The following is a 10,291-nucleotide window of genomic DNA, read 5'->3' as shown; positions in this document are numbered from 1 at the left end:
GGGCCAGAACAAAAGCGGCTATCTGCTTGTACCAGCGATGCAAACTCCGAGTACTCCCCCATGTCCAGTCACCAGGAGCACGCTGACTAACACAAAGTTTCAGTAAAACTTCAGCTAGCTCCTCTGTCAGATTATCAAAACAAATAATGAAACATACACACAAAAAAAGTGCTTCTCTAAAAGTGGAGAGGGACTAATGCAAGAAAAGAGAGGGAGAAAAAGACCTAACACATAGATAAGAGTTGTTACCCCGGGAAAACCTCAATTTTAATCGTCTGAGTAATGCCATTTGACTCAGTGGCACTTCTGGCAGTGAATAGTTAAGCTGGAGCCTAAATCTTTGGCAGGATGGGGAAGCCACCGCAGAATATGTATGCTATTCACTTTCACACACTCTACAGCTATGCCAGCTGGATGCTGGAACACGGCCAATCTTTAAGTGATATTCCTCAACTACATAAAAAAAAAAATTCCCAATTTCAGAATCAAACAAAGATCTAAATCCAAAACAATATTTTAAGGAAATTAGACATTTAATTGGAGTCAAGTGGCTTCTTTAGAAAACATCCGTGTGTTAGCTCCATCTTCCCCCTTTTTCCTGGGTGTTGGCTGTTTTGGTTTTTTTTTTTTGGTTGGTTGGCTGGTTTTGTTTGCTTTTTGGCATAGGCACATACTGGCAGATGGGGAAGAGTAACTGTCCAGTGCTCAATTGGTCTTTGAGATTGAAATCAAACGTACATGGCATTCTCAATTCATACTGATTAAACACACAGACTAAACCAGGTAATTACAGATACATGTGTTGGGGACTTTTTTTTTTTAATTCATAAAATTGTTCCCATCTTTAAAAACACTTTTAAAAAAAGGTGGAATTACCAACACACAGAAACAGATGTTTCTGGTAGTTAAATGTCGGGAATTCAGACTCCTTGTCTGGCATCACCTGGTTTTGATTCAGTATTCATTGTTTCAGGTTCGTTTTGCTCAAACTCTGTCCAGTGCTGGAGAGGTAAAACCACCTTTGAAAATGGATAGCTGCACTATTCTTGAACACCTTTTCTTTAAAAGACCTTTTATCTCCACAATGAAAAATAACTATAAGTAATTTAGAACACTGTACATGAACACGTGCATGCACAGACATATTTACACATACACCAAAATGACCTGGCAAGTTTGTATTAGCATTTCAAAGAGATACAATGCCTCATCCTACTGACCAGAAAGACAACAAATTGTGACATACCTGGATTCTCCTTTTTTTGCTATACTAATATTTCTCAACAGTCACATTGTATTTGTGAAAGTGTCATTTTGCCAGCTTGATGCTTGCACTGTGATCGGTAAACATGGTGTCATTCTGCTCCAACTGTGCTTGCACAGAATTTCCACCTACTGCCATGCCTGCTGACCTCCTAGATATTCATTTCCAACTAAATTGCCAGCCCTGGGTTTGGTCCATATTTCCCTTTATCCCCTCATCTGAAAACAAATACACATGTACAAAACCTCCTCATGCAGACTTATCTGAAAAGACACTTTTCCCCACATGGAATAATGCTGAAGTCAACTAGCACCTGCCCAGGTGCAGGAATCCTTCCCTTGTGCAGATCCGATTGCAACATTGAAGTGCGTGCTTTAATTATGCTGGAATTATTACGAGGACGTCAAACTTTTTCTCTGCAATTATCTATTTAGTTAATATAGACCAACGTCTGGGGAATCTTCATTTTGCTTCCCCTTTTGGGGAAGGCCTATCTGCACAGACAGAACTGTCTCCCAGACGTGACCAGAGCCACCGGACGATATTTCAGTATCTTACCACAAGATCTATACTGATGTCAGAAAACAGTCATTTAATTTTAACAGTATTGGTTCAACCTTCTTATTAAAATAGTCATCAATTAACTATCAGCCTGTACAGAATATGAAAACTGACACATAAGTGCAAGATTTTAATGAAGTGACAAAGCTCGAAGCTGGCTCCTTACATGATTGCTTAATGTGTCCTACATTGTCTGGTATGTGATTTTGTCCATTGGACATACTATTTCTAATTTAACAGGTCATTACAGCTTTAGTGTAATTGTGGGAATAAAAGCACATAAAATACAAGAATTTCAAAATAAATTTTACAGCTCACATTTATGCAACAACTTATTGCATTTAAAAATTACTACAGTGCAAATTAGCGTAAACAAGCACACATGCTATGGGGAGCTTGCACTCTGATAGTAGCTGGATTTGACGTGCAGAACTCCCTGTCCTATGTAGTCCTCACCACTGTGGCCATTCATTGCTCCTTCCCACATGTGAGTAGTGAAAAACAGCAGCAAAGATCAGGCTTGGGCACTGCAAGCTTTGGCAACAGATGATTTCTGTTCACATTGCTGGCTGGTAGCTCCAGAGCCCACATTCTGCTGAAGAAAAGCCAGGCTCGAGATGCCAGCTAATGTGCACTCCTGCTCACGTATTTCCAGTTGATTCAGATACCACAGACAGAGCTTGAGCTCACTATCAGATTGCACATGGTCAAGGTATCTTCCCTCCTGGGAAGCTCTAGCGGTTACCAGCAAAACAGAGCACCCTGGTTGAACTGTGTAGGCAGCACCTTGGATAACAGGGGACCAAAATGTCATGTTGGTGACAAGGTGGCAATCATCATACGAGGGCACATGAGCAGGACTATGCTTTACACCTGAGTTAAGGCTCTCCACCTCCTAGCACTGGCAAGGCTTGGCCTGGAGTGCTGTCCAGGTTGGGATGATGCAACTTCAAATACAGCAAATGAAGTAAGACAAATAAGATTTGGAAAGAACCCAGAGAAAGGCAGCCAGAATAATCTGAGGTCAGACAAACACAAGCTATGAGAAGAGACTGAACGAACTGAGACTGTTAAACCTAAGGAGAGACGGTAGCCTGAGAGGGGATGGTAGCAGCCAAACACCTTGGAAGCTACTGCATCCATGTCTACATGGATGAACAGAAGTAATGGGATCAAACATCTGCAAGAAAAACTGGAAAGAGATGTTATAAGTAGTCTTTTTAAGGGCAGGCAAAAATTGCCTAGAGGCAGTGGAGAATCTCCATCACTAATGCACAGAAAAATCAGGTATCTCACAGGAATGATACAGCTAGAGGTGAGAAAGGGAGTAGCAGATCTCTTAAAGCCTCTCCTGGTTTATCTTCTCTGTCTTTAGGTAGTGACCTACTACACTGCACTTCCAGCTCGTGCTTTATAGAGTTCCAGATGTAGCTAAAACTACGAGGAGGACGGGATTACAGTTTAACTCTGCATTGATTTTCCTGTGAAATAGTGAGGTTATACAAAAGGCCAGATTCTCAGACCACATAATTCGATTTAACTTCACTACCTTGAAAATGGATTAATTCAATGAAATTGGGCTAAATTACACCAGATGGGAATCTCGCTCCAAATCTATGCCACCGATCTTATTTCATCCTCCTCTTTCAACTGACAAGGAACATCAGTCTTAGGTCAGAGCCTTATCTTAGGTCAGGCACTTGATTCTCATGCACTTAAGCTTCCATCTTCAAACAACAGAACTCAGAAACTTCTGTTCGCCATCATGAAAAACCTTAAAAACAAATGGTCTCCATTTCTGTGGTCTCCAGTACCAGGACACATACTTGTCAATAATTTTGCCCATCTCGTTGCTTTCATCTTTGAAATATGTAACCACAATTGAGTATTTGCTTTCCTCTGACACCTCCAGCTGAGACTCAGTGTAGAGCTGGCTTAAAGAATAAAAAAAAACCAAATGGACTGTGACATGTCAAAGAGATGATGAACTCTGAAATGCCGTAATACAGTGTCAAACACTGCTCTGTCATCTTTGACAAATTCTGGATTTCTCCAGCTTATCAGGAAAGGAAGCATGGCTGGGTACGAAGAACGCAGTTTTTTCCCGGTTCTGCAATTCCCATGGCATTCAAAACTCTATCACTGCTAACCACAAGAAAAAGAACATCTAGAAATCACTGAAACCACAGTGGCGTAAACGAGGACTGTATGAGCCACTGAACACCAGTGCAAAAAAACAGCAAAGTTGTTTATGAAAATTCTATTCAAGACCCGTTAGAAAGGGAAACACATTGGTACTTCGGAAATTCCCATGCTGTGTCAAAACGCAGCGCTCCATACAAAGATATTCAAACCTTTAGATGCTTCTAGTAAAGTTACACCTATCACTGAACGCCCCAGGCTTGCCCAAGCCACTGTTCATTGTGTGAAGTACATCTATGTTCATACAAGTCAGCATGAGAGAAGCTAAATCCTGAAAACAGAAGTGCGGAGAAGCATACGGAAGAGATGTGCACGCTGGCTAGCTAGGCTTAGCTTAGGAGTCTGGGGCAGTGCCAATGTTCACATCACATCTGGACGGATCCTGCGCAGAACACATGGTTATGGCGCCTCTGTACCACCCACCACTGCAGGGGATGATGTGCTACTTTCTAAGAGATGCCCAGCCAAAAAAATTAAACGTTAGCTGACATATGTATTAAATTTAATACCAGCCTAAAAAACAGGCTTGCCTGAATCACAGCATCTGATGCTCAAGAGTCAGGTTTGCTGGCACAGTCCTGGTCTCAATGGATTGGTCAGCAGAGATTGAACCCAGCTGTCTTCAAAATGTCAGGTAAGTGTGACATTCACATACAACATGAACTGCTGCAATATAAACAAGCCCTAACATTACACATCTCTTAAAAGCAGTGTTGGACCAGTTACATACTTGTTTTATCTGAGCAGATGTCAGCATCTGCTTTAAGTAGAGAGAACCGAAACATTTGTGTTCCTTCCCCGTCCCCAGCCCCCACCCTACTCAAAAGTGAGGAAGAACACTGAGTGTCAGATTTTTCAGTGGCATTTTATACCAGAGCAGAAAGACAGATGTTTTGATGATTTTTTTTTCCCCTACAATCTGGGCAGCCAGTCTCTTTGCTAAGCTGTTCACCCTTACTATTAAAATTGATTTGCACAACAGTACATTGCAGCCAAAGCAAGCAGAGCAGTCATTAAAGAGTAGGCTGCTCACACATGTTTCTGTACTTAGCCAAGTCAACTACTGATGAATGGGTCATCTTTTGTCAAGCAACTGTAAGGAACTGGTAAAGAAATAATTTGTGGTTCAGGAACAGCCATGCTGACAGGTAGGCCTTCTCCTGTCCTTTTGCTTTCCAACAGCAGTGTGCTCCGTTTGCTGGTCTTCAACCATTCTCTCATTATAATAACGGAAAATAATGAACATGTCCTGGTCAGTCGCAAGGGCTTATGCCAAGAAATTATGGAAATCTTTAGAAAGTAAATGTACAGACACTGAAGCAGTGGCACGGCGAATTAAATCATACTGAACAATTCAAACATAAGCAAAGAACAATAGTTCAACAAGTGACCAGGTCAGGTCAGAAATTAAAACTATACTATGTAACGTGGTGATTCTCAGCATATTGCAGACCACTTCTTAAAAATCAGGGTGCTTCCAAATATCACACCTCCTCTATTAGTCCTCTCACTGTCCTAAGCCCCCTTTATTTTGCTCCGGTCAGTTCAAAATGTCCAGCTTCACTGTTTTCTTGCAGACAGTCTTGCAGTCAGGGAAGCTACTTTTTCTGGGTTAAAAACAAAGCAAAACAAAACCAGGAAAAAACCCACAAAAAACCCAAGAACAACAACAACAAAAAAAACCCCACAATCTACTTCTCTTTGTAAGACTTCTGAAAGGTCTTGGATTAGAAGACTACATATTATCTTAAAATTATAATAATTACAAAAATCTTGAGTCTTAGTACTAGTTATCACTTTGAGCTCTGGAGAAGACCGCAGTAAAAATCACGCCACAGAGTCCTCACATCAGAGCAGCTTCAAGAAGCCTCAGCTAGGCCCAGGTTGCATTTCACTACATAACAAATGAGGAGCTGTAAGGGAGAAACCTTGCCAATAGACAGGGAGTGGTCGTATCAGACGAAAATCGTATCTGATATATTAGAAATCTGATGCCAAATTCCCATCTCCATTCATAGTTTCCACAGCCAAAGGAACAAATGACACCCGTGGGAGAAATATTCTCTGTCAGGAACTGCATGGAGATTATATAGCAGCCTATACTGAGCTCTCTTGCAGGCCTTGCATAACATCCTGCCAAGGATAAGAAATCAGTAGTGATGCCCAGCCTTCCTCTAAATCTGTAAGACTGCAGAAGCTGCTACTTCAGCATGCTCATATTTGGAACTGGAAATATTCTAGCCCTGGAAATATTACTCCAGTGCCTTTAGTACGCAGGAATCTGCGTTGCTGGAAGCATACTGCTGACAGTTGTAAACAGAGAGAAGTTTATGGAGACTTACAACCGAGACAAATGAGGAAGGACATTCACAGATATATCAAGAAATAATGAACACCAAAGCAAACGTGAGGTTTTATTCCTCAACCCCAATAAACATAAGGTCTCATCTCCAAAGAAACCATTTTCGAACACTGGAAAACTGATCTCCTGTCCTCAAAGATGAAGGAAAAGGCTGGTCCATTTTTACAGGAGTTATCAAAAAAAAAAGGACAGCCTGAGTTAACAGGTAATCCTGAGCAGCATTGCCCTCAATGTTTGGAGTTTGGCATAATTAGAAGCCGAAGAAGAAATAATTATACAAACTTAATAGACACATCTAACTCTCAAATAAGTATCACTGTCATCTCCCTTCAGAATTAACCAAGCACCTGTAAACACAAACTGAGCAAACTTGTGTTCTCTCCGCAGGCTTACTAAAACCTGCATTTTTCACCTCAAAACAGCCACCCTGATGTGCCACTCATGACCACAGGGGTGAAAGCTGCAGGACCAGGACACTAGACTTCATTTCTAGGTCCAGGAGGCTTGTATCCTCCCTGAGAATGCACAGCTCTGAGACCATCTCTAACCCTATGAGCCACAATTCATTAGAATGTAATTAAAAGAATTATTTGCCTTTTTTTAAAGTCTTGTTTCCAAGAAGTGAACAACCTCATAAGCAATCTGGTGGAGAAGAAGTAAAGATGTCTGTTGTTATAGAGCCTTTTCCAGAGCTATGACTGCTGAGGAGTGAATTACAGCACACAAACTCTCTACGCGTTCCTTTGGATGCACATTTGCTTGTGGAAGAACGGGCTGTATGTATTGGCACATAAGTACTTCCTCTGTCCTGCCTACACTATATCAGTTCACTAAACAGATTTAATTTGCAGTTTCCTCCAAAGGAGGAATTTTGGTTTTAACAATAAAAGTCTCTTGTATATATATACACACAAAATGACAGCTCTTTAATGATGCTAAGTCAGACAAATGCCCTTTCTATGAACATAGTACAGGAAAAATGTCCTTGAGTATCTCAGATACAAAATGCCAATAAATTGAATTTATGTCTCATTTAATCTACAATGGAACAGTTAGTACTTAAAGGGTACATACACTTCCCCTAGTCCCTTTCTTCCTGAGAAACTTTCAGATGCCGAAAATCAATTCCTTTTGTCTCCTTGTTATTCATCTGCTACACATTAAGGAGAAACTCTGGGCATTCAGTGATCCCACAATGGTCTTTCATCTCCAGAGAAGCCTGGTATGAATTAAAATCTTACACTCCCTCAAATTATGGATGCATACTGCAGCATGCCACTGACTTATCTGCTTGTGATTTTTTCCAGTTTTCTCAGCATGCTGCAGCTAGCTCATCTGCATCTTTCAACTTAAATGACTCTTCTACAACACTGCCCATCCAGCCCATGAAAAGTGCTTTGACACCAGCGTACACAAATGCACGTCACGCATAACAGGTACGCTATCTACTCTTTTCATTTCAGCGGCCTTGAGAGATGAAGATTATATACAAACAACTTTTAACTGACATAATTTCTTTGTTATGTCTGTTTTTAAGGGCAGTTTTAACTTTGGACGTTGTTTTTCTGTAACAGACATAAAATTTAATTGCTGTCAAGGCTGCTGCAGCACTGGTCAAACACCCGCTGTTCCTTCACTCCCAGCTTCCAGCTAGTCATGCTGCTGGATGTCCCGTACCGCAGCAATTCATGGCTTCCACTCTCAGGTCTGAAAGTAAATCAAGGCTTAACATACTCACTCTTGTTTTACTCTTTGTTGCTCTTTCCTCCTTCCAAATGCTGTTTGCCCACTCCTCAACTCTCAAATATTCCCTGCACCCAAAGTAATACACGCAAAATAAGGAAACACTTGCAAATCTACATTCACATTCTGTCCTGCAGGAACCATCATCTTTTGCTAATCGCTTCTACATCCAATATTTTTCCCAGACAAGCTTTTAGCCACCTTGCTCTACAATCTCTTAAATAACTGTTTCTTTGTTTAAATTAGATTTCAGTGTGAAATATTTTCTACCAAACAATCCTGTTACCTATTCAATATGGTAGTCTGAAGAGCTTTAAAATAAAGCTACTGAAAAGCTAAATTAGAACAGAAATGTGTGCATTATATGTAATCCTGAACAGCAGTGAAAAGGTGAGAACACAGCTCAAGTTCACTAGCTATTTCGGGCTCAGATTACAACGTAGCCAAGAAAATTTGGAGCTCAGCATGCGCCTGAAATATGCGTCCAAAGCAACTCCGCAAACAGTTAATAGTGGGCACCGAACTCCGATGTCACACAAAGAGCCTGTGCCAGCTAGACTAAAGCCAGCCCAGATACACCTCTGGCTTGCAGCCACAGGTGACGCCTGCCCAGCAAAGACCTTACCTCGCTTGAATCCTCCTGCTGATTGATAACAGCTAGTGCATCCTCTGCAGCCTGGCGCTTGGCTTCGGCAACAGTGCGCTCCATCTTAGCTCTCTCTGAAGTGATCATGTCGTGAGCTTTCCGCTCTGCCTCCGACACTGCCTTCTGCAACTCGGCCATCGCCTGACGCTTTACTTCATTGACGGCTTCCTCTACAAGGGAGGGAAGAAAACCTCATCAGCATAGGAGGTTGGGCACAAGGCTACGTAGGACTGATGCATGAAATGCAGCGGAGACTCTATCATATTGAGAGTCTTCATTTTGAGAAGGACACAGAGGAACCTGGTTCCTCAAGACTCTTCAGGACCACCCAGGTGCTTCTTTAGTTCCCCATCACCGAAAGCTCCCACTAACACTTGTGACGATTCTTGCTATTTTGATTCGCAGTCAGTACTTCTGTAAGTACAGACATTTCAGATCTCTGCTGCGTTATTTTTGTAATCTTTTTCAACATGTTACTTGGAAAATTGGGCTTGCAGCACACCAGATTTATGAATATCTTTGGCAAAAATTATTATTTAAGACATAATATTACAGATTTTTTTAAAAATGTATCCTTAAGCTCTGGAAATTACGACAAGATTTATAGTCATTAACAATGTTTTTCCCCATATGTTAATGAATAAATACATGAGGTTAAAAAAAACCCAAGAGTTTCTTTAAAAATTTTAAATCACTGGTCTAATATCTTTTCCTGGGCATATAATTTTACGAGCCAAAATTAAAATTTGTTTATGAACATTCACTTGACCTCTTGATCTCTCCTTCAAGCCCCTGCTTACACTGTGAAGACTCGACTTCCTGGCTCCGCCGAGCTCTCGAGCACAGCGCAGCCAGCAAGGCTTCAGCGCACAATTAACACTGAGCAGGGGCACACCGCTTCACTAAATTCAAACCTTCACGCTTCTTGCAAAATAACTAAGTCAGTGTGAGCCGTTTCTTTGGTATATTCTAGCGTCATATCTTTTATTCCGGAAAACATGGATTGTCACAAATTAGTTATTTGGGTTGTGATGCAGGAAGAGTGCAAAGATTTTACTAATGAACAGCCTTTTAATTGACAACTAAAACAAGTAATTTTTTTTTTAATTAACTGCTCTAATTAACAAGGAAACCATCCTCCCCCTGAATTAGTTTATCTAATTTTCATCTTTATTCAAAGCAAAATGACAATGATTAATTGAAAATTTAATAAGCAGTAATTATTAACTTGGCAAACCTAGTACCAATTAACACTCTATTAAAACTAATTATGACATGTTTCATTCAAGTGTTTGCACTTAATTGTTTCATCCACTTAAAAACCACCTTAATTAAATGTTCTGTTTAATTAAAAACATAGATTTCTAATAAAAATGTTTTACTGTAGATTAAAATCTAAGCGTTACAACCGTGTTACAGGTTTGAGTTTTAGCCCATGTATTTGTGTGCATGCACATGCACATAGATCTAACGCTTACATACAGATACTATGTCAACAACTCTCTCTGCACTT

General features: G+C 40.6%; 1 protein-coding gene across 13 annotated transcripts in view; it reads right to left on the bottom strand.

The window, feature by feature from the left end:
• The window catches only part of RUNX1T1 (RUNX1 partner transcriptional co-repressor 1), a 115,580-nt gene that overhangs the window by 4,292 nt on the left and 100,997 nt on the right, over positions 1 to 10,291 (bottom strand). For all 13 annotated transcript variants that reach the window (XM_075141501.1, XM_075141497.1, XM_075141499.1 and 10 more), the window contains one exon: positions 8,758 to 8,948. In XM_075141501.1, coding sequence (XP_074997602.1) covers positions 8,758 to 8,948 — 191 coding nt within the window. The remainder of the gene's footprint in view (positions 1 to 8,757; positions 8,949 to 10,291) is intronic.

Source organism: Calonectris borealis, chromosome 2, assembly GCF_964195595.1.
Source record: "Calonectris borealis chromosome 2, bCalBor7.hap1.2, whole genome shotgun sequence".
Classification (NCBI taxonomy): domain Eukaryota; kingdom Metazoa; phylum Chordata; class Aves; order Procellariiformes; family Procellariidae; genus Calonectris; species Calonectris borealis.
The sequence above is the reverse complement of the archived record's forward strand: the minus strand, read 5'-3'. Positions and strand labels throughout refer to the sequence as shown.